Raw genomic sequence first — 24,125 nt, 5'->3', positions numbered from 1 at the left:
CTGCTCCAGTGCTTAAAGGACAGGCCTCACCCCTGAGCTGATTTGGTCCACTCGGCGCTCTCACCGTGATGGATCAGCTGGACCCTAGGAAAGCTGAGTTATGAACAGAATCCCCCTCCCCACCAGGGACTCTGGGCCGTGGTGCAAGGCTGCTGGCTGCCCCGTGGACTGAGTGCCCCTGTCCAGCCAGGCCTGTACCATCCTCTTGAGAGAGAGGGTGCAGCCCGGGCCTCTTGTGGGCACCGTGGAGAGGAGTCCCTTTACAAGTTTCTGGGTATGCGGCCGACAGCCCAGGGGTCCTTGATCTCTTCCCAGAGAGCTTCGGGGGTGATGCTCTGGAAGGGATGCTTGTTTGCCAGGAATCAGATGTTTGAATAGCAGACCCTGTCCGTGAGGATGACTTTCTCTTGCCTGGTGTGTTCATTTGGTGTCTGTTTGGAGTTGTTTGTTCAAATTTATTTAAAGGATAACTTTGTAGGGCAATCAGATTCATGCAAATGTCCATTTGTGCGTATATAGATGGCTGTGTGCATATGTGTTTATGTATATGCATTTGTATGTGTGTATATGTTTACATATGTATGTATGTGTAGTCTATATAAAGAAATGAAAATGAACCCAAGTCACTTGACTCATCCGTCACATCTTATTCCATCAGACAAGCAATGGGGCCCTCAGAATCCACCCCCACATTTGGCTTTTTTAGACTAGAACCTTGGCTTCTGGATGCTCCTGTTTTGGCCTGTGGTCTCCTCAATTCAGATCTCTCCTGGAGTCTGGAGGTACGTTTTGAGGATGGTTGTGGCAGCCCTTTGCGTTATTTCTTTTATAGGCGAATACACACTTCTAACGGTCAGTCAGGGAAATGTCTGTATGTTTGGGAATGGGGAGGAGACAGCTTTTACTTAAAGCATTTGGAATACAGAATCTCTTCAAAGGAACTCATTTAGTTTTACATGTAACTTAACACTGATTTCTGAAATAACCACAAACGTCAGATCCCCTGGCCTGACTGTAAATCCGTGTGAGTCCTTTGATTTTCTGCGTGTCCTGCGTATTTCCTATCGAGCAGGTTGGATGTGATGTGGCGTCTTGTGTCTCCTGCACTCCAGCACAGTTGCTCTAGCCGACCCTTTCCAGAGCCCAGGTCACAGGGGTCAGCCCCGGCCCCTGGGCGCTCTGGGGAGCATGACCAGCGCTCAGGGACTGCCCGGTCACCTCTGTGCGGAAGCGTTTGTAAGCTTGCTTCTCAGAACCCCGAGATGCCCAGTGAGCGCCATCCTGCACAGCCCAGCCCTGCGGCTCTGTCTTCCGAACGGGACGGACTTGCTTGTGGAGATCAAGGTGGCTTCGGGACTCCTTGCCCGCCTTTATGAGGGCTGCAGCTGCTCTCACGTGCTTGCAGGGCTGGAATCTCTGCAGGCTGGTTCACAGTCACCATAACTAAGACGTCCCTGGTGTCGCCTGTGGAAGGGGCCCAGGAGACATAAGTTCCAAACCTGGAGCTCCTTGGCCAGCTGTGCACCGCACGGCGGCACAGCCTTCTCATCTGGGAAGTGGGGGAAACCACCAAACCTACCTCATGGGGTGGGTGAGGAGAACACAAAGTGCTCAAAAATAAAAAAGTATCAAAACATCCTAGCGGGCATCATCACCACCATCGTGGATTGTCACATCAGGTAAAACCCAGGCTGTGTGGTTTCCCGGGAGCATTTAGAAGTACCTTTTCCAGCGCCCTGGGTTCCCTCCGACCCGACCCTCTCTCACCTCCCATGGGAGCCCCGCGGGTGGGCCTTGCAGCGCCCTCCACTGGGGTGTCCCCACTCGATGCCCAGCACGGGACTAGAACCTTCCCTCTGGACACGGCTGGCTCAGCTGGACCTCTCCAGGCCCCATGCCGTCATTTTGGTTATTTCCACGTCGCCCTGATTGTGTACGCATCTGTGTGATCAGGATGCAGTGTTTGAACGGTGCCCCGTCCCGGCTGTTGCCATCTAAGTTCTCATTCCAACAGTTGCCCCTGTGCACCTGCTGTTTGCCTTGTCAAATAAGGTGACATTGGACGTGTGGCCCACCGCAGCCAGGAGGCAAGCGGATGCCGCTCTTCCCTTGGCTTTGAGGCTTTTCGGGGACTAAAGAGGGCCCTGTCATCCCCTCTTGGGGGAAGCTGGGATCACGATCCCTCACATGAGACTTGGGCATCACCTGCTTCTTTTCAGCTGGATGAGTCGAAATCCCCCCACCATCCATTCCACCCTCACAGGCCCGCACCCAGCCTTCTCCCCATCACTCCTATTGTAGCCGAGGGGGGAAAAAGACTTTTAAGGATTTGCTAATGGTAATGAAAACTATTCTGATACAGCATTAAGGATTTTGCTCCTGAAATGTGTTTAATGTAAATATGCTGTCAGAGACCCTTCAAGTAATTGACACAAGCGGATGATTAGCAGTGTTCTCAACGGTGTTTTTGCATAATCTTACATTTTGACAGAACTCCTCAGTCACGTTTTATTGTCAGTGCTCCGCCATCAGGAGGACTTCCTTCCCCGATAACACTTACTTTGTCATTATGCGTCTTGTAAGAGGTCATTTCACTGGTTCTGCGTGCGTGGAGGGGCATCATTGCCAGGTTTGGGGATATGTCTTTCTATCAAGAAACCCTCTTGGGCTTCCCTGGTGGCGCAGTGGTTGAGAGTCCACCTGCCGATGCAGGGGACATGGGTTCGTGCCCCGGTCCAGGAAGATCCCACATGCTGCGGAGCGGCTGGGCCCGTGTGCTCCGCAACGGGAGAGGCCGTGGCAGTGAGAGGCCCACGTACCGCAAAAAAAAAAAAAAAAAAAAAAAAAAAGAAACCCTCTTGAAGAGTAGACTTTTCACCAACTTGGAAGAAATCAGAGGTGCCACTTCCCGGCCCTGACCTGGGCTTGAGGGACAGCTGCAGACTGCCAGGGGGTCAGCTCCTAGAGAGCTGGGGGACCTACTTGGAAGAAATCGGAGGTGCCACTTCCCAGCCCTGACCTGGGCTTGAGGGACAGCTGCAGACTGCCAGGGGGTCAGCTCCTAGAGAGCTGGGGGACCTGGCATGGGAGGCTAGTGGTCACTGTCAGCAGGAGAGAGGCCTGGGCTTGACCCCCGTGCCCACCACTGCCCTGTGGCTCCACTCCCAGGAGGTCGTTCTCTGCAAAGCTAGTTGTAACCTACTTTCTGAGCTGGGCTTTTTTTTTTTTTTTTTTTCCCATGTTGAATTGAGTTCATCTTTGGTGATGTAAAAAAAAAACATTGGTGTTCAATTATAATCATATCTAAGTGCCCCAAATTAAACTGCCCTGATCCATAAGCATTCATAACGGCATACAGTTAAGTTATATTAACAGTCAATATAATAAACCTTCACCTTTATTGAAGCTGCTCTTGTTTCTACAGCAGTTCTTTAATCTATCTCAATAGATTTCTGGTGTACAGCACATATAGATTTGGCCAGTGACAAGGGTTAGAGTAGTCTTGTAGAACATTTACTTGTAGCTCTGGAAAGCCCACATTCGTCAGAGGATGAAGTCAATCAGATTGTACCAGGATCAATGGCAGTCTTCTGGGATCCCTCTTAGGCTTGTAACGTGTTCACCTTCTATGGAGAGGATTCACACACACACACACACACACACACACATATACACACATACACACGATCTCTCTTTCACACACATACACCCCTCTGTCTTAAAGCCATTTATCTCTGAATGTCAAATTGCAATAATTAACCATTATTGATCTTAAATTCAATTAACTTCATTAACACAGGTCATGATGAGGGTGCTTGTAAGGGAAAGGCATTTGACAAGTGTCTTTGCTCGTGTGACATCCCTTGTTCCTGGTGGTGGCTACAGACTGTTCAGACTGTCTCCTCAGAGAGGCATACAAGGCCGCTCTGAGACGTGGGCCCAGGACTGGGCAAGGGATCCACACCAGGGGCCTTGTGCAGCAGGAGACGGGGGGCTGCAGGGTAGCATTCGGGCACCCTTGGGAAAGGTAGACAAGGGAACCTCTTAAGCATACATGTAGCTCATTTCCGGTGGTGGGGGGATGCTGCCCCAGGCGCCCGCCCCGCCTCTCTCCAGAGAATGCTTTCCCATATGCTGCAGCCTTGTCACAGCGATGTTCAGAAACTTCCAGGGTTTGCTTGCCTCAAAAAGTAGCCTTTCCATTTGTATTTTTACATGAAAAAAACTACTTTCCCTTTTGACCAAGGAGAAGAGAAGAAACCCAGATCCCACAGTTGGGTCTGGCAGAGGGCTCTGGACACACGCACCATGTGATATTTGCTCCTTTACTTCCTGTGCATACTTTGTTATTGAATTTTCACTACAGCCCCCACAAGGAAGGTGATATCACCCCATTTTACCAAGGATTGTATGCCACGCTTTTCAAAAATGAGGGGACCGTCCCTCTGTGTCCTCACACTTAAGCAGGATCTTTCAGTGTGTAGGCAGGAGAGAAGCAGTGAGATAATGTGGGAAAGGCCTAACTTCTGACCTCCCATCCTAGTTCTGAGCCTTAGGAGTCCTGAGGTCTGCCTCCATCCCCTGATCTCTGTCTCTGAGCCTCCATCTTCCCATCTGTTAAATGGAGCCCCTGATGTCCCTTGCCCTCCCGGGTTGTTAGACAGCTGGGTGGAGATCCTGCACAGGGAGGTCCCCAGGGATACAAAACCCCCCCAGGGGTGGGCCGTCCCTTGAGGCACAGCCGCAGGGAGACGGGATGCTCCAGGCCCTTGCCCGTTCGTTCTTCGTTTTTAATTCTTTACAGAAACGCCGCTTGGTGCTGAAATGTCTCAAGGAAATAACACAAAACAAACAAAAAAGAGCAAGAGGAAGTCTGCCTTCCATATTTGTGACGTCTTTTCCTTTGAAAGTTTGATTCACTTCAAAGGATTTACCAAGCACCCAGCCTGTGCCAGGCCCCATGCGGGGGGCTGTGGAGACAGTGTCCTTGCCTGCCCGGGCCCAACCCACTGTGGAAACAAGTGACCGTAGGATCCCTGAAAGGTGGTGAGCACGTGGAAGTCTGGAGGATAGGCTTGGGGTGGAGGGGCCAGCAAAACCCCAGCCAACGTGGGACTTCAGCTGGGCATCCGGAGATGAAATGTTTCTGGTTACATGAGCAGAGCTGCAGAGGGACCTTCCCTGGGTACACAGGAGGCACCAGGGGAGCCGGGAGGTGCTGAGATCACAAAGGTCCCAGGGCCGCCTGAGGAGTGTCAGTTATCCTGGGGGAGATGGGCAGGGAGTGCCACTGGGTCCTCCCCACCACGCCAAGCGCGGTGTCTGCTGAGCCGTCTCAGGACATGCCTGCTGGTCCTTTCGCAGACGGATGGGTGTTTGGAGGCTGTTTTAGGAGCATTGTTTCTGGGGCTGTCATGAGGGAATGGCAGGGAACAGCCAGGGACGCATCTTCTGGTTTATTGTGAGGAGTCTCCCTCATCCCCTCAAAGCCTGGGTGTTTCTTGAGCACTTGTGTTAGACTCAAAACATCCAGGCTCTAGAGCTTTCCGTTGGCCCTAGGAACGGGCAGGGCAGAGGAAGGGGGAGTGGAAAAAACCACACAGCGTGCCTCTGTGCACCACGTGGTTGACTCATTCAGCCTTGAGAGGTTACACTGCAGACCTCTCACCGAGCCCTTCACCGCCCCGCCTGTCACACAGACACCTGTCCCTGCCATGTTCATCTCAGGGCCTCGGGCGAGTCGGTGGGGTGATCGCAGAGCCGCACCGAGGAGAATTGAGGACTCTGCCCTGTGAGGGGATGGGGCTCACCTGGGTGTCAGCCCTGACTCTGAAGGAAGACCCACTGGTTCCCACCTGTGGTTGGGGGCGCCGTGCCCCATGGGTGCTTTGGCTGTCGCTGAAGCCAGATGCCTGGGTAGCCCAGTAGCCTTTGAGGCCAGTGGAAAAGTGGCCGCCACCTCCTCCTTCCACTAAGGTCAGTGGTTTTAGCACAAAGTTCCCCCCCGTCTCTCTTTTCCCACAGGCCATCATGACTCTCCTCACCGAGAGTACCGATGGGCAGAAGGAAGCAGAGGCCGGAGCTGCTGACGGGCTTGTGGATGTCCCATCAGGCTGGTCCCTGAGGCCTTGAGCCTTTGCATCCAGCCCCCGGCGCAGGAGCCCGCTCTCACCCATACACCTGCCGTCCCCGAGGAAGTGTCCCAGGAGAAAGGGGCTTTGCCTGCCTTATTCTTTGCAGACAGTGCACAGCACAGAGCCTGACACACAGGAAATGCTTACTAAAAATAAATTTCCTTTCATCCTTCTCAACATTTCACAATACATTTATGAATGTGTGCTTGTGAAAATTTCAGACCGTGTAAAAGAGAGGCGCTTTTCTCCCCCTCCTCCTGCCGTCTCCCCCCGCAGCAACGGTGTCCCCTCTGGCACCCAGGGAACGCCCCTCACATCTCCGCGAGGATCCTTCTCCTGGGTGCCCGTCACACAAGCTCACACGCCAGCTCACACAGAAAACAGCGATCAGTGTTTGTGTTTCTGAGACTTCTCCCCGCCAACACTTGACAGTATGTCTTAGAGCCCATTCCACATTAGAGTTTAGAGAATTGTCTCATTCTTTTAAAGTCAACTTGTCATTCAGTATAATATACAAAAAGACAGCAAACCAATATGGGTGTAGAGGGCGATGAGTTATCCCCAAATGAACACATTCATGGAACCATGGCCCAGATCCAGAAGCAGAACAGTTCCCGCACCCTGGGAGTCCCTGGTGCCCCCTCCCAGTCACCCCCTCCCAGTGGAACATCACAGATCAGTTATTTGAAATTGATGTAAATGAATTCAAACAGTATATTCATATTATCTTTCTTGTATTGTCTTTCTCTTAATATTATTTGTAAGATTCTGCCAGTTGTTTTGGATAGCAATTTGTTCATTTTCACTGCTGCGTACCATTCTATTGTGTGGGTAGGCCACAATACCTTTATCCTTGCACTGTTGATGGACATTTGGGTTGTTTCCAGTCTCTGTTATTATGAAGGATGTGCCAGAGGATATTATGGTCCCAGTCTTTTGGTGAGATATGTATGCGTGTCTGCTGGGTAGAGATCCAGGAGGAGAATTGCTATGTCACAGAGTGTATGTATGTGTAGCTTTAGCAGATACTGCTAAATAGCTTTTCAAAGTGGTTGTACCCATTTATACAGCAGCAGCCTCTGGGACTGAGAGTTCCAGTTGCTCCACATCTTTGCCAACACTGTTATTTGTCTCTTATCATTCTTGTGAATTGCTGAATATTATTTCATGGTATGGATGTTCCTTAGTCTGTTTATCCACTTTTATGGTATTAGAAGAAATGTTCCTGAGGACCCCCTTAAACACAGAGGGTTTTTTTGCACATATATATTTCTGTAGTATAGATTCCTAGCTGGATCAAGAAGTATAACAGATTTTCAATATTGATACATGCTGCTAAATTACCCTTCATAAAACGACCATGACAAGTAATACACAAGCCACTAGTGAGAGTGCCACCCTCATTACGTGTTGCGGTTTTAAGTTTCTTTTTTCTCCACAACCCCTGTTTGAAGGATGGTGAGGTGTTGAGGGTTCTTGAATCTAGCACAAGAAACACCTAAGTCAGACTATATAAAAATGAGTGAGGCAGAGTATTTAAAGGAAACATGCAATGTGACACCGACCGGCCAACAGGTATTATTTATATATTGGTTGGGGGAAACCTATTTTAATAAATAGAAATGAAGTCGAAATCTATGGGCATCTATACATTTAGGTCAAAACTATAAAACATTTGACACTTTATTTTTTTCAAGCTGACTGGGAAGATTACATCCCTATCCTGGATGTGACCTATCCATTCAAATGGTAGTTACATGTATATTAGCAGACCTGGGTGTGTGCTGGGTGTGTGCTCAGTCAGTGCTGTCTGGCTGCTGGTTGAGTGCTCAGTATATACTCAGTCTGTGCTGGCTGAGTGCTGGGCAAATGATGCCTGAGTGCTAGTTGAGTGCTGGGTTGTAACTGCCCAACTGCTGGCAGGGCTACCAACTTCAGGATGGTCTCTCTGTCCAGGTGGCTACCATGCTGGTTGCCCAGTGCAGTAAGGAAAGGGCTGGGCTTCTCTGGAGTCGCTGAGAGCATCCTCTTTCTCGGTTTTCCCTGTGAGCCTAAAATGAGGAATCTTGTTAGGAAACACTTAGTGCTTTGTGCAGTGGCAGTGAAGGGACATGAAGAGATGCGTGTGAAACAGGAGGGCACTTGGGGCTGCTCTGCCTACATCTGAGAGCGTGGGGGAAGCTGGTGGGAACTTCTGCCTGAGGTTACACTTGGTCTGCGTGGTTCTTAGACTAAGCAGCGCCTACGAAACTCTGTGAATTCGACCAGGAGTTACTCAGAGAGCTGACCTGCCAGGCTGTGTGAAGGGTACAGAGGTAAGGAATGCCTGGTCCCTGACCCTGTAATGTGTATGGAGAGACCATTTGTGCATGTACTTAGCCATGGTAAAAACTGAGAGATGAATGCCAGTAGGGATGTTCAAATAATAATGCCAATAATAATGCCTGATATTTCTCTAGAACTTAGAGTTTAGAGGACTTTTCCATCCATTGTCTCATCTCTGAGATTAAAGAGGTCAGTTTCAGAGAGACAGGTGAGAAAGGATTTTCTGGGGGGAGGTGGAATGAGCAGGGTCTTGGAGGGCAGGGCTGAGGATGTGAAAAGATGAAGCATCATATACCAAGTGAAAGAAAATGGCGTCAGCCAAGGCAAGGCCAAAGCAGCATTACTAGGGAAGGTTAGTGTGTATGTCTGAGGGAGGTGGGCAGTGGAAGATAAACTTGGAAGGTAAAATGGAGCTTGGTTATGCCGGGCTTTGAATATCAAGCTAAGAAGTTCGTGTGGGTGTGTGATCACAAGGGCATTCCCTTGTCATCTATGTAACCAGGGCCGTCTTGGCCACCTAAAAGTAAAGCCCATGACTCTGAGCTGTTTATTTTGGTAACTTCTTACCCCTAACCCTAAAGCGTCTAGAGTACGTATTTAGTATTGTATACATGTTGGATGAAGAGACGGGTTTTTGGGTGGATGGATGGATGGTAGATGGGTAAATGGGTAAATGGATAGCTGGGTAGATGAGTAGGTAGATCAATTGCCTCCTCTTCCGAGTAAATCTTGATTACTCTTTCAAAAAAATCATCCATTGACCTTCTCCCTACTACAACTCTTTAGATGCTATGGAGAACAGCCAGTAAAGCTCAGGGAAATGTTGAGTTGTATATGTACAGCCCATTTTGAAGAGGGCCATTGTAAGAACGGTCCCAAATGTTCCCCAACCCATTGCCCTATTTTCAACTGTAGTTGCCCTGGGTCTTGAGATCACTGAGTGTGCAGACAGGTAAGAGTTCCACTTTGTTCCACAGCTGCCTCATAGGGGACCCCAAGCTACCCCGTGAGGTCACTCTGTCCTCCTCCAGGAGATCCTGTGCTCCAGAGCTGAAGGTGCGTAAGGCATAACTCTTCTTAGCCATTATCGAGATTGACCACTGTTTATGGTGTCCCAGCACATCCCCGGCCCCTAATAATTCACCCGAGTCCTATTTGCTGCTGTCTGAAATCCCACCAAGGTGAGAGAAGATGTTCTTTGGATGAAGTTACTCTTATAATTTACTAGATCCATTACAGATTAGGATTTACCTTATGGGTTTTGTGGAATAACAGAGAAAACGGCTATAGGGAAGAGGTTCAGACCCTAGAGTTTTTTATTTTTTACTCCAGGTTGGCAGGAAACTAGGGAATATATGGAGCTCAGAAACAGAAAAGGGAATATGGCACCCACAGCGAGCTTTACTTCCGTCACCACTCTTGCAAGGACTTGCCTTCAGAAGCCATGCTTTGCCGATAAACCATCACTGCTTCCTAAGCCGAACTGACTGGAGTGTCAACCTAGCCACCCCCATCAACACAGGGATTAAGGTTCTGCCTTGTCAGCTCCAGGGTGGGTTAAACACTCCTGTGGGGCATGGGGAGTGAGAGTATAGGTCCTCTGTGAGAGCTGAGTGGAGGGACCACTGTTGATTCACCCAGTGGTTCATATGTGCTTGAAGCCAAGGACAGAGGTGACTCAGTTGGTCCCCGAACTAATATTTATTTACCCTCTATTATCTGAAGGTTTGTTTGAGGCAATTGCTTTGAATGTGAGTGTGTCCTTGATACGTTTATTTTTCTTTGCGGTGAGGTTGCAGTAGGATGAGTGTGATTTCAGAACTGAGGGAGCTGGCTTCCCTCTCTGATCTCGGGAGCTTCCCAGCTTCCTGGCTTCCTCTTTGTCTGATCCATCTCTCCCGTGGGGAGGGTCCTGAGAAGGGGAGGGAGGTTGTTCAGAGGGGCTGCTGAGATGGCTGAATGAGGCCTTTGCACGGCAACAAGAATCCAAGGAGACAAGCCCCGGAAGTGTCTTTCTTGACCTAGTGGGCAGTGGCGGCTCCAGGTTCGGCTTCTGGAGGCTCCCGGCCTCATGTTCACCACCACATCTAGAAGAACAGGACTTCGCCTGGATACCGAGTCTTCAGGACAGGCTGGGGTTTCCAGCAGCGGGGAGGTGTCCCCTGGGGCTCGCTGTCATTGGCCTCCTAGAGAATCAGCAGCAGCCCATTATGGCCTGAACAACCACTGGCCACTCTGGCCCTGCTGAAGGGCGACGTTGCCTTATTCACACTGGCTTGATTCACCAATCAGCTAATGCCATGCCTTTCTTGGCATGAAAGCATCGCAGGTTTATTAACACAGTGATACCCAACTGAACAAGCATTCATGTCGCACATTACATCAAATTAACATGTACAAAATTAATATTCCTGACCTTGCTAGTGGGAAGAACAATCAATCTAGGGGAAGTTGTCATCCCGCCGCGGCCAGCCTTCCGGAGAAGTCCTGACCATTATAGCTTCAGCCACCATTTCCTTCCCCCACAGCCAAGCCTTGCACCCTAGCCTCCCTGCCCAGCTTTGGCCCTTTGGGATTCTCCTGGTTCCTGGGAGGCCCCTGGTCTCCCTGGTACCATCCAAGAATGCCATTTTCTCTTTGTCCCCAGAGACTGCGACCTCTGTCACCCCAGATGGCTTGGGTGACATCTCTTGTGACTCCAGGTGGCCAGGTGGCTGGAGAAGACTTGTGTTCTCTGCCGGGTTGTGACCTCCTGGGTACCAGCCATGAGCACTCCTCTAGAATCAGTTTTCTTTCTCTGCTGCCTATTTACTATCCTAACGGAGGCCCAACAACTCAGTCTAATTGCCTTGATGTTACCCAGCGCGTTTAGCTAAGCTCCCCTCCACTCCATCACTCACTTCCTTCTGCCATCGCCTGGCTCTCTGGGCGCCAAAAGGAAGTCTCCCATCACAGTGCTGCTCCTTGGAACCCCCTCCCAGTCAGCAGCCCGCAGGATGTACCCCATCTGGATTTCCACCTTCTGCAGGACCCCTGAGCATCGGGGAGCTGGGAGCTGCCTGGAGGGTGGATGTGTGGGTCATCGCTGGCCCAGGTCTGAGCACCCTGCCTGTCTCACTGCTTCTCACACCTTCCAGAGATCCTGGCAGCTCATTTTAGGGGCTCTCAGAACACCGGGGGATAACTCTGGGCCCCAAATCAGGCTGCACCAGACAGGGAAGATGCTGCCCATGTGGCTACACTCACAAAGGAGCCCTCCCGTCCCTGTCACAATTAGGTGTGCAACACATGTGCACAGAAGAGAGACCTGTGTAAAGGAAACCCAGAGGGGCACAGTGCACTTTGCGTGAGCCCTTCTTTTAAAGCAGAAATTCTTGTGTAGAATAGATCAATCTGTCTAGAGTTTCCAGGTGTGTTTAGAGCAAGGTGTAATTTAGGTGACCTTTTTCTGGGAACTTTGAGCTCTTTCTCCCGTGAAGAGATGACTCAAGGCAGAGGCTGACCTGAAGTGGGGCTGCACTCAGCCCGGAGGAGGTGGCCAGGCTGGGGGCCGGAGGCTGCAGGGACACTGGCAGCCAGAGGGCTGTGGGCCTCTGGTGGCTGCTATCGCAGAAGGTCACCTGACTCTAATCATGCCCCCAGGGATGGGCGGAGATTGGGAACCAAGATGGCCGGAGGACAGTGGCAGGTGTGGCTGTGGGTAGAGCAGGGCTTGAGGACGGCCCAGGCCTGGGGGGAGGCGCGTGCTGGGACAGGGATGTGAACTTCGTACCCCGTGAATGCGATGTATGTCTCCCCCTCCCTCTCCCTCCTTTCCTTGCTCTTCATTTCCCTCCCTTCTCCTTCCCCTTCCTCTCTGGCTTGCTTCCTCTCCCACAGCCCACACCTTCAGGCCGCCAGAGGGATGGGGAGCAGAACCCGTGCCCCGTGGGCACCTCTCACCTCAGCAGGGCTCTCTGCTGGTCCCCGCTGCCCCTCTTCCTGAAAGGCAGCTTGAGAATCTGGAGGTCTGGGATCCATCACCTCAGAGGCCTGTCTTGACAAGCGTAGGACTCAGCCCAGAGGCCGTCCCAGGACCCGCCGCCTGGGTGTGGGGACTGCAGGACGGGCCCGTGTACTTCCATGGAGTCTGTGCACCTGTGCTCGTAGAGCCCTTTTCACTTGGGAAAGTCCTTTCTGCTCACTGCTTGTGACTTCCTTGTTGTTTTGCAAACACCTGGGAGGTGGGTGTGGCATCAGTTGTGCCCCCCACACACACCGCCCCCATTCGTGGGGAAAAAATCTGGAGCCCAGAGACTTGAAGTCAGTCTCATAGTCACATGGACACCACGGGGCAGAGCAGAAGCCGAGACCCGGGTTCATTGTCTGTGACATCACTCAGTTGAACAGAAAAACGCACAACACAGGAACACCAACCAAAACGGCAGGTCCTCTCGGAGTCCAGGGTGGCACCTTCATGGTCACCTCTCCAGGTGGGGCTACTGGGGCTTCCCACCAGCCCACCCCTGCTGTTACCGGGAGTCTGCTCTGTTATGGGCCCAGGTGTGGGTGGAGGCGAGGGGTTCAGAGGTGACCAAGACACCTGTGATGATCTTGGTGTATTTCTGTGTCCAAGCACAGCTAGAACGGTTGAGAGGACTCGGGCCTCCCTAGACCTTTAGGCAGGGTGTTTAGTAAAACTCGACTTGAGGGCTTCCCTGGTGGCACAGTGGTTGAGAGTCCACCTGCTGAGGCAGGGGACACGGGTTCGTGCCCCGGTCCGGGAAGATCCCACATGCTGCGGAGCGGCTGGGCCCGTGAGCCATGGCCGCTGAGCCTGCGCGTCCGGAGCCTGTGCTCCGCAACGGGAGAGGCCACAGCAGTGAGAGGCCCGCGTACCGCAAAACAAACAAAAAACTCGACTTGAATTTGATTCACGAACCAGGCAGAGTGGCCTTGGCTGTGAAGGGAGGTCAGGAATAGGGTCTACAGAGACTGGCGTGCATGAGCCCTGAGCCGGTGTCCAGAACTAGCAGCCTTCTTCCCAAGCTGTCCAGTTTCAGACATGTTGCCCATGCCTGTCTTCTGGGCACTTCCAAGTCAAGTCTCAAATGTGATCATTTGTGTGAGGGTCTGAGAGGGGCTCCTGCGGTTTGCTGAGGCCCTGGGCCCTGAGGCCTGCTCCTCCTGGGCTCCCCTGGCCAGGTGTCCTCCGCCCAGGATGGCCCAGGTCATCTCTGGGGCAGAAGCAACCTCTGTCCCCAAGCTGCGTCCCCTTGCTCTGCCCACCAGGGTTGGCTGAACATTTAACTGCCTTCTTGATCATGCCCTCCGATGGTTAAATTACCCTTAAAATAAAAAATCACCTTATGTCTTGAAAATCTGAGTGCTCAGGAGAGTCTGAGACAAGACCTGGGTCTCCAGCCGTGGAGCTGACCCCCAGCAGCACCCCAGGGCCCCTCTCCCCACACCAGCCCTGCACCAAGACCCCCAGCTCAGGCCCTCTCCTTCCCGTCCTCACCGCTAGAATAATCTCTTCTTTCTACCTCTTCTCCAGTCTCCATCACTGGTTTTCTTTCTCTCCTTCCCTCACTGCCCTTGGGGGTCTCTCTCTGTCTCTGTCTGTCTCTCTGCCTCTTTCTGTATCTCTGTCTCTGTCTCTCTCCACGTCTTTGTTTCTGTCTCTGTTGCTCTCTCCGTCCCTTCCCAGCACCACCCTAGTCCTGGTGGATTCTTCCCTCCTTCCCGCCTCTTTCTCCCGTTGTTCTCGCTCTGATCCCTGCCCCCCACTCTCTCCTCGCCCTTCTCCAGCCCCACCCCCTCCCCTCCCTGCCTCTTCTTCACCCTCCATCACACTCATTGAGGATGGAAGATGCCCATTCACGGTACAAGAGGAGGTGCTCTTGTACCTTGGATGGGCCACCTGTCCCGAAGAGAGGGGTGGGGGTGCCCAGGACGCTTGAGCCAGTAACTCACCTTCCCAGGCAGTCTTGGGAAGTTGAAAACAGGGTTATAACTACAGAACCCTCATTTCAGCCCAGAAAATGCAAAAATCCACAGGACAGTTTACTTTGAAATTGCTTCTGGGGGCAGGGCGCAGCCACGCCCTCTTTCCTTTCTCTCCAGCTCCCTCCCATGCCGCCCTACCCCCAGCCCAGGCCCCCACCGCGGCTGGAGACCCACCCCTACAGGGACACCCCTCAGTTCCTTCATCTCCTCGTCTGGGGAGAGGTGCACAACAGTGTGATGAAGGTAGTTCCCACTTGCCCAGAACTGAATTCCATTATGCCCCAGCTTACTGTTTTTTATTTTTATCAAAAGTATGAATTCCTTTCCACCTAGTGGTTGGGTTTAGTTAATGATGATAATAAATATTAATGAGGTTGCTGCTGCCTCCAGACCTCCTGATTGCTGCACTGGCTGGCTCCTCACTCCTTGGACAGTCCACTGTCCCTGTGGCCACGTCTTGGAAGGCACGAGCCCCAGGGAGCTGTGGGAGGGGACTCAGGACCCTCCTGGACGGGCAGGCATGGGATCCAACGGGGATGGGGCATCAGGGAAGGCTCTGATGTGGCAGAAGCTCACTCCGTGCTCCTTCTGTGTGATTCCCTCAGGAGTTTAGTCAAATCCCCTTTATACTGACTCCTGAGGGGAGTCCTGACTCCTGAGGGGTCCCCACAGAGGGCTTGGGAGTGTCCCATTTAACTTGTTGGAACTGAAGTTTCCTAGGCTGCAAAAGGGAAATCATTTTATCCACCTGCCAGGACCATTGAAAGGATCAAATGCAGTGAATGTGAAAATGGTTCATAAACATGCACATATTAGGTAAGAGTGTGGTTTTTTTCATCGCTTGACATTCCAGGGCACTGGGCTGTGGAACTCTGTAGAAAGCCTTTGTAAGTGTGAGAGCTTTTTGTTTCTCATGAACATGCATCTCTGCCCAAGAGTCCCATTTGGTTCTGGGCATGCCAAGTTCTTGAGTTCATCCAGTTGTCCAAAAATGTGTCCTTGGCCCTCAGCTTTGGGGTGTTGGATTGACGTCTTGCTGTCTGAAGAGCTTACATTTCATTGAAGGGGAGAGCAGGTGGGGATGTAATAGGGAAGCAGTCACAGCAGTTGGTAAGGGTTCACCTCCTGGAGAGGAACTTTTTCCACTGAGCGACTTGGGGAAAAATGAAACACAGGCCCCAGTCCGTCCTCCCTTGGGTCTCCGCTCTCGTGTGTTTCTTTGCACCTTTGCAGCTGATGATTTGGTTTGAATGCGAGTCCCTCCCCCTTACAGTTCAGGGCCTCCTGTGCTGGAACCGGCAGCAGAGGTCTCTAATAGTATTTGTTCAAGAGAAAACAGTGATACTGATGCATTCTTGGAGAGGTGTACTGGGATGTGGGCACAGCCAGGGGTGGCCCCAGTGCAAGGAGACCACCATCTCTCCCCTCTTCCTCAGTGGAGGGTTCTGTCGTCCTGTCCCCCAGAGGCCGGTCCTCATGCCGCTCATGCTCAGAAAACGGATCCAGGAAGGACTTTGGATCAGACCCCAGCACATCTGCTTTCTCTGGGACCAGCTGGAATCTGGATCCATCTAGATGTTTGGGCAACTATTTAGGAGGTTGGAAGAAGTCATCTATGGTGTTCATTCATTCATTCATTCATTCATTCCATGGATGTGTGTTGAGTGGCTACTCTGGGCCAGACGGTAGGGTTGCAGCAGATATGTTGGGGGGGGGACTGGTCTCGACCCCATGAAGCTGACAGTCTATTGGAACACCCTGGAACATCTGCTGTAAGCTAGAGATTTCAGTGGTGTGCCTTGTAAAAAGAAGGGAGCGGGTGGCGTGCTAAGGGGACGGAGTTGGGGTCGAGAAGCCCCCTTCCTCAGATATTACGTTCCACTGAAGCCCAGGGAGGGGTAGATGGCTTTCCCTCCTCTTCTTTGAATCTGCCCCAGGGTTTCCAGCACAGGAGGCAGCAGTGCAGAGTGAGAGGCTCTGGCGCGTTCTAGAAGCTGAGAGTCTGGAGAGGAAGTAGGGCCTAGATGGTGGAGGACTCTGGGGCAGTGGGAGGTCACTGAGGGGCTTCCACGGGCGGGGGTGGGGCATTAGCCACCCGCTGAATGATAAGTATCCGGTGGCTTCTGTCTGGAGAACAGAGGGAAGGGGCTGGGGCTGGAGTCAGGGATTCCTGAGGTGAGAGATGCTGGGGTCGGAGGGGACAGAGGCTGGAAAGAAGCATCTTTCTGCCGGACGTGACCTCCAATCATTCTCTTTCCAAAGCAGGGAGCAAGTGTCTGTTGCTCACCTACTATGTGCAGGGTTGTAAGAGTACAGTGGGCCCTTGGCCTTGGAGAATCTAGACAGGAACGGAAGGAGAAAGTTAAGCGGAAAGTTAAATAGCAGCAGGGATCAAAATCACCATCCACAGTAGCGAAGCCTCCCAAGGCCTGATTACCTGTGCGCGATTACCTGTCAGGTCCAAGCCGGGGACAGGGCCTGCCATCGGCTCCCTGACAGGAGGGACCCCTGCTGGCCACCTCGGTGGGGCTGGCTTCTCACCCAGTGCCCCCCCCAGTCCCCTGTTGACCTCTCACTGTCCACCCAGTCTGTGATGGAGACACCCAGTCCCCCTCCCCTCCTGGCCTGATCCGGGGCATCAACTGTCCCAGTGAGGACGTTCTTCCTTCTCTCCGGCTGGGGACTTTGCTGGTTCGTGCAGAGCAGAAGGGACAAAGGAGTGACCTAACCGCTGCGTGCTTGTGAGGGGCAGCGCGTGGAGGGCATGAGCCAGAGCAAGTGGGCTTTGCCTCACTTCTTTACCCTTTTCTGCAGAAAAGCCACGAAACAGAGACGTAGAGGAGGAGGGCCTTACAGATCAGGCCGCAGGGCCCTGTCACTTACACATGGGGAAATGGAGACCGAGGGAAAGAAAAGGGTATCCTGGCAGGCGTGGGGCGCGATCAGAATTAGTGGCATGAATGAACCTTTCCATCCCTTCATCCCCTCTGCCATCTCTCTGGGCCCGTTTCAGCTTTCTCACCACTTTTTGAAGTTCAGTCATCAAGAGTGGATGTGATATTCTCGGAGGAGTGCAATTATGGCAAAACATAGCAGAAGGATTCGTGCTCTGCCCTCCAAGTACTTCTCACTGTTGGGTCTGAAAAAAAAAAGGCTGTTTTAGGAGGTGGTGAGGTCCCTGTCAGGGAAGTGTGCAAGGGGGCTTGTAAGGAGCCTCAGAAACCATGACAAGGGTGGTGTGGGGGGTGATGCCACGTCTCCCAGGATCCAGGGCCTCTTGGCCCCGAAGCTTTTAAATTTTCCTCAGAGTAGGATTTGGTTCCCACCAGGGGAGTTGGCCTTACTTTTCTTTCAATATTAATTTCCTCCTCAATCAGACTGATGACATTCTGATACTGCTGTGCGATTTACAAGGCATACTGGAGCTCACTGGGGGCCAGCTCAGGGTGGGAGCCAGCCAGGCCGATGATGGTGCGTGTGTGTGCTATGGGGGGCGCTCCAGACAGCCTGCTGTGCTCCCCGCACCGTGCCGTGGCTTCCACGGGGGCCACGCTGCCCCTGGGTGGGAGGTGGACGGGCAGAGCCACCAGTATTCCCTTAGCTGGTGGCCTTTGTGCTACATTGGGCTCTTTCATGTCCACTGTTGCCTCTGGCTTCTTTTGCCTGCCTGGTGTGTCTCTCCTGTAGTGGCCAGGTGGGGCCATGTCTGGATTCCTGCCTCTCCTAGACTGAATTCCATGGGAGCCGTGATGGGTGTGGTTCACGCTGCGGACTGTGGCTCCCAGGGCCATCTCCGGGAGAGAAGGGGCTCTGGGATCTACCCTGTTCACACGGGGCCGGGCAGGGACACAGGCCATTGTGGTTTTCCCCTTCCAGACTCAGTGTTCCAAATGAGGCCCCTTGGATGCAAATGTTACACCTACTCGCACCCGGTGCATTTCTGCAGACAGTCAAACCCACATCGCCCTGCTCTAGCTCCTCTGCAAGCGTAATGCAGATCTGCCTGGATGCTCTGACCTGGCCCTGCTGGGTGTCCCCTGGCCAGGGTGGTCAGCTGACCGGGTTTTCCCAGGACTGAGAGGATCCCCGGGATGTGGAACTTTCGGTGATGAAACCAGGAGCGTTCCAGGCAAACTGTGACTCTTGGTCACTTTGCCCCCAGCTCCCCTCCCTGCAGACCTGCCAGCCCTGTTGTGGGTTTGAGTGTGCTGAAGCCGAGGATGGTGTGCGGAGGGGGAGATACCTTCTTTCCTTTGTATTTTCCTCTTCCTTTCCCAACAAGAGCATTCATCTTCCCCCTCGTGACCAGCACCATAGTCCGCTCTCCACTGTGGCCCTGGCCCTAGGAAAAGAGCTCGTTTGCCATGTCAGCTCCAAGCGCGTGGCCTTAAACTGAAGGTTCACCACAGCTGACCAGAGCAGAGTACTTTCTTCTGGTCATTTGTGAAGGACATTCCACAGCTCCAGCCCAAGACTCTTGCTTCCCTGTTTGCATATAAGCAGAAGCATCCCTGCCTCTACAGCTGATCCGAATGTGTGTACCTGGGACACTCTTCCCATCCAAATTCGAATCACCTCGGTGTTGGGATGTCGGTAGTTTCTCAGCTTAGAAATCTTGGTGCTCAAAGGGGTCTTAGGAAAGAAGAAAATCACACATGACCTGGATGGAAGAGCCAGGGGAAATATCTGTGTGTCTTCCTGGGAATCTTCTTTGAGTCATTTCACTTTTTTTTTTTTTTTTTTCTGGTGTGAAATTGATTTGGGGCCCAGATCTTTAAAGTTATGGGAGTGAATTCCACAAACAAAGTTTCCTTTTCTTTCCTAGGAGCTTTTAATCAGCCATGCAGTTAGCACTGTGCCATTCCAGCTGCCTCACACACTCAGTCCCTGGCCTTTAGAAGCAAACAGGTATTGAGGAGCTGACAAGAAATTACTTTTCACCCCTTTTCTGGCTTAACACTCACCACAGGGCTGGCCACGCCTAATTGTTCACGAGATCAACCCAACTTGGTTTACAGTGTCAGGCAAGCTCCAGTAAGGAAAAACCAAAGTCATCGAATACAAAAGAATGAAAAAAAAAAAATCACTCAGTTCCATGAATGCAAGTGTTCTCCTGGCTTTGCATCTCTGGAGTGCGTCTTCCAGAACCCACGGCTGCTCAGCCCTGCTCAGAGCACCTCCACCTGCTCGGAAGTACAGGCTGGATTTACATCCCCAGTTACATTGCTTCCAGAAAGACAGGATCCCTGTTGGATGCCCATGAAGCTTATGCTGAGTAAATATTGACAAAGTAGTCTAAAGAGCAAACACTTTGACATTTGTAAGGTCCACTGGAAGGTCTTGTATATATTTATACAGCAGGAATGAGCACCGCATACCAATTTGCCTGAACTTGTTCTGACATAATTCTGCATGGATAGTGTGTGTGCCAGTAGCTGAGAACGGCTGAGTGTACACATGGGGGACACGGCCAGGGCTGGGTGGTGGCGGGTCAGAGTCTTCCTTCCCATCTAGAACAAACCAACACCTGTCCAAGCTTCTATAAGGAAACTTACTTTAAGCTTCAATAAGACCTACTTTTTCAGAAGGAAGAAAGAAAAAAAAAGCCACAAAACCTTGTTTTTAATTTATTGCAATTGATGTACTTTCTTTTTACTTTGTAAAAATTGTATTGATGTTTTTGTGCTGTATATTTATTAAAGATTGAGCCTCAAAAATGTAATGAGTAAAAAATGCTTGCTTAATTTAAATTGTGAATCTGTCTGTTAAGAAATGCATTAGGGGTAGGAGAAGCATAAGACATATTAATTGACAGACAGGAACTGCTGTCTCTGAGGTTGATACAAGTAATTTATTACTTTAGAAATGAATGCCACCTCCAGAATGTGCTTCATTAATTTCAAATTTAGTTTTAATTTCAAGCTGTTGCCCCTTGAGAAGAATAAGGTGGCAAATTATGTTTGAAGAGCAGATTTTTTTTTTTTTTGCTCCAAAGAAACACCACATTTTAACTATTTAATTTTACAAATAAATGTGCCTGTCTGCTTTGCTGCGTTTTCCCGAGAGCCGAGAAAATGTTCTAGGTAAGATCAACACTTACTAATGCTTTTCTTTCTTTCTTTCTTTCTTTCTCTCCTTCTCCCTGTGTCCCTTCTTTCTGTCCTATTTGTCCCACCTGTTGTCACGGCAGCCTATGTTTCAGATGAGTTAAAGGCTGCCGCCCTGGTAGATGAAGATATAGACCCAGAGGAGAGCCTGGCAGATGGGGAGCCCTCGGCTAAGTACATGTGCCCAGAAAAGGAGCTCAGCAAGACCTGCCCCAGCTACCAGAACTCCCCAGCAGCTGAGTTTTCCAGCCACGAGATGGACAGTGAGTCCCACATCAGTGAGACTAGTGACCGGATGGCCGACTTTGAAAGTGGCTCCATCAAGAACGAAGAGGAGACCAAGGAGGTGGCGGTCCCACCGGAAGACACGACCGTGTCGGACAGCCTGGAGCAGATGAAGGCCGTGTACAACAACTTCCTCTCCAACTCGTACTGGTCCAGCCTCACCCTCAACCTGCACCAGCCGTCCTCGGAGAAGAACAACGGGAGCAGCAGCAGCAGCAGCAGTAGCAGCAGCAGCTGCGGCAGCGGGAGCTTCGACTGGCACCAGAGCGCCATGGCCAAGACCCTGCAGCAGGTGTCCCAGAGCCGCATGCTGCCCGAGCCCAGCCTGTTCAGCACCGTGCAGCTGTACCGGCAGAGCAGCAAGCTCTACGGCTCCATCTTCACGGGGGCCAGCAAGTTCCGCTGCAAAGACTGCAGTGCCGCCTACGACACCCTGGTGGAGTTGACGGTGCACATGAACGAGACGGGGCACTACCGCGACGACAACCACGAGACTGACAACAACAACCCCAAGCGCTGGTCCAAGCCCCGCAAACGCTCGCTGCTGGAAATGGAAGGGAAGGAGGACGCCCAGAAGGTGTTGAAGTGCATGTACTGCGGCCACTCGTTCGAGTCCCTCCAGGACTTGAGTGTCCATATGATCAAAACGAAACACTACCAAAAAGTGCCTCTGAAGGAACCTGTCACTCCCGTCGCAGCCAAAATCATCCCTGCCACTCGCAAGAAGGCCTCTCTGGAGCTGGAGCTCCCCAGCTCCCCGGACTCCACTGGCGGCACCCCCAAAGCTGCCATGGCGGACACGAACGACGTGCTTCAGAAGAACTCCAACCCATACATCACGCCAAATAACCGCTACGGCCACCAGAACGGGGCCAGCTACGCCTGGCACTTCGAGGCCCGCAAGTCCCAGATCCTCAAGTGCATGGAGTGCGGCAGCTCGCACGACACGCTGCAGGAGCTCACGGCCCACATGATGGTGACTGGCCACTTCATCAAGGTCACCAACTCGGCCATGAAGAAGGGGAAGCCCATCATGGAGACGCCTGTCACGCCCAGCATCACCACCCTGCTGGATGAGAAGGTGCAATCTGTGCCCCTGGCCGCCACCACCTTCACGTCCCCCTCCAACACGCCCGCCAGTGTCTCCCCAAAACTGAACGTGGAGGTCAAGAAGGAGGCCGACAAAGAGAAAGCAGTGACCGACGAGAAGCCTAAGGAAAAGGAGAAGGCCTGTGAGGAGGAGGAGAAGTACGACATCTCTTCCAAGTACCACTATTTGACTGAGAACGACTTAGAAGAGAGTCCTAAGGGGGGGCTCGATATCCTCAAGTCCCTAGAAAACACAGTGACGTCTGCCATCAATAAGGCCCAGAACGGCACCCCCAGCTGGGGGGGCTACCCCAGCATCCATGCCGCCTACCAGCTCCCCAACATGATGAAGCTGTCTCTGGGCTCCACGGGGAAGAGCGCACCCCTGAAGCCCATGTTTGGCAACAGTGACGTCGTGTCCCCCACGAAGAACCAGACCCTGATCTCTCCGCCCAGCAGCCAGACCTCCCCCATGCCCAAGACAAACTTTCACGCCATGGAGGAGCTGGTGAAAAAAGTCACCGAGAAAGTTGCCAAAGTTGAGGAGAAAATGAAGGAGCCTGAGGGCAAGCTTTCTCCGCCCAAGCGGGCCACCCCGTCCCCGTGCAGCAGCGACATCAGCGAGCCCGTCAGGATGGAGGCGTCCAGCGATGGGGGCTTCAAAAGCCAGGAGGACAGCCCCAGCCCCCAGCGGGACGGCTGCAAGGAAGGGAGCCCCCCAGCAGAGCCGGTGGAGAACGGCAAGGACCTGGTGAAGCCCACGAGCAGCGGCCTGAGCAGCAGCACGGCCATCATCACCGACCACCCGCCGGAGCAGCCCTTCGTTAACCCTCTGAGCGCCCTCCAGTCGGTCATGAACATCCACCTGGGCAAGGCTGCCAAGCCCTCCCTCCCTGCCCTCGACCCCATGAGCATGCTTTTCAAGATGAGCAACAGCCTGGCCGAGAAGGCAGCGGTGGCCACCCCACCACCCCTGCAGTCCAAGAAGGTGGACCACCTCGACCGCTATTTCTACCACGTCAACAACGACCAACCCATAGACTTGACAAAAGGGAAGAGTGACAAAGGCTGCTCTTTGGGTTCAGTGCTTTTGTCGCCCACGTCCACATCCCCAGCAACCTCCTCATCCACGGTGACAACGGCAAAGACCTCTGCCGTCGTATCGTTCATGTCCAACTCGCCGCTCCGCGAGAACGCCTTGTCCGATATATCCGATATGCTGAAGAACTTGACAGAGAGCCACACGTCCAAGTCCTCCACCCCTTCCAGCGTCTCCGAGAAGTCTGACATTGACGGTGCCACCCTGGAGGAGGCCGAGGAGGTGACGCCTGCACAAAAGAGGAAGGGCCGCCAATCAAACTGGAACCCCCAGCACCTGCTGATCCTCCAGGCCCAGTTTGCCGCCAGCCTCCGGCAGACCTCAGAGGGCAAGTACATCATGTCGGACCTGAGCCCCCAGGAGCGCATGCACATCTCAAGGTTCACCGGGCTCTCCATGACGACCATCAGCCACTGGCTGGCCAACGTGAAGTACCAGCTGCGAAGGACAGGTGGAACAAAGTTCCTCAAAAACTTGGACACGGGTCACCCCGTGTTCTTTTGTAATGACTGCGCGTCACAAATCAGGACTCCCTCCACGTACATCAGCCATCTCGAGTCACACCTGGGCTTCCGGCTACGGGATTTGTCCAAACTGTCCACCGAACAGATTAACAATCAGATAGCACAAACCAAGTCACCGTCAGAAAAATTGGTGACGTCCTCCCCCGAGGAGGACCTGGGGACCTCCTACCAGTGCAAACTTTGCAATCGGACCTTTGCGAGCAAGCATGCGGTTAAACTTCACCTCAGCAAAACACACGGGAAATCCCCAGAGGACCACCTTCTGTACGTTTCCGAGTTAGAGAAGCAGTAGCGTTTGCTTTCGATGAAAACGACTGCGATTTGCTTTGAGGGAAACTGTTGCAGGCACCTTAAGGCCCCTCTGTCTTGTTCTAGGCACATGTTCTTATTTTAACTGCAGAGAATCACTCTGGGCTGGACTGTTTTGTATAACTGTACAGTGTTTGATAGAGGTGCATACTCAGCTGTTGTCACTGGTAAAATATGAAGGTTAAAACGCAGTGGTAAGTGTTTGGAACTTTGTGTAAATGGGATTTAGTTGTGAGCATCCCCCGATGCTTCAAGCTGCATGCAT

General features: G+C 52.3%; 1 protein-coding gene across 1 annotated transcript in view; it reads left to right on the top strand.

Moving 5' to 3' along the window:
- The window catches only part of TSHZ3 (teashirt zinc finger homeobox 3), a gene marked incomplete at both ends in the record, with an annotated part of 67,612 nt that extends 43,769 nt beyond the window's left edge, over positions 1–23,843 (top strand). Inside the window, one exon of the mRNA XM_079723902.1 lies at positions 20,638–23,843. Coding sequence (XP_079580028.1) covers positions 20,638–23,843 — 3,206 coding nt within the window. The remainder of the gene's footprint in view (positions 1–20,637) is intronic.
- Positions 23,844–24,125: the final 282 nt, after the last annotated feature.

This window comes from Hyperoodon ampullatus (genome assembly GCF_949752795.1).
Source record: "Hyperoodon ampullatus genome assembly, chromosome: 18".
Lineage (NCBI taxonomy): Eukaryota > Metazoa > Chordata > Mammalia > Artiodactyla > Ziphiidae > Hyperoodon > Hyperoodon ampullatus.
Note: the sequence above shows the minus strand (reverse complement) of the source record. Positions and strands in the feature narration are given on the sequence as shown.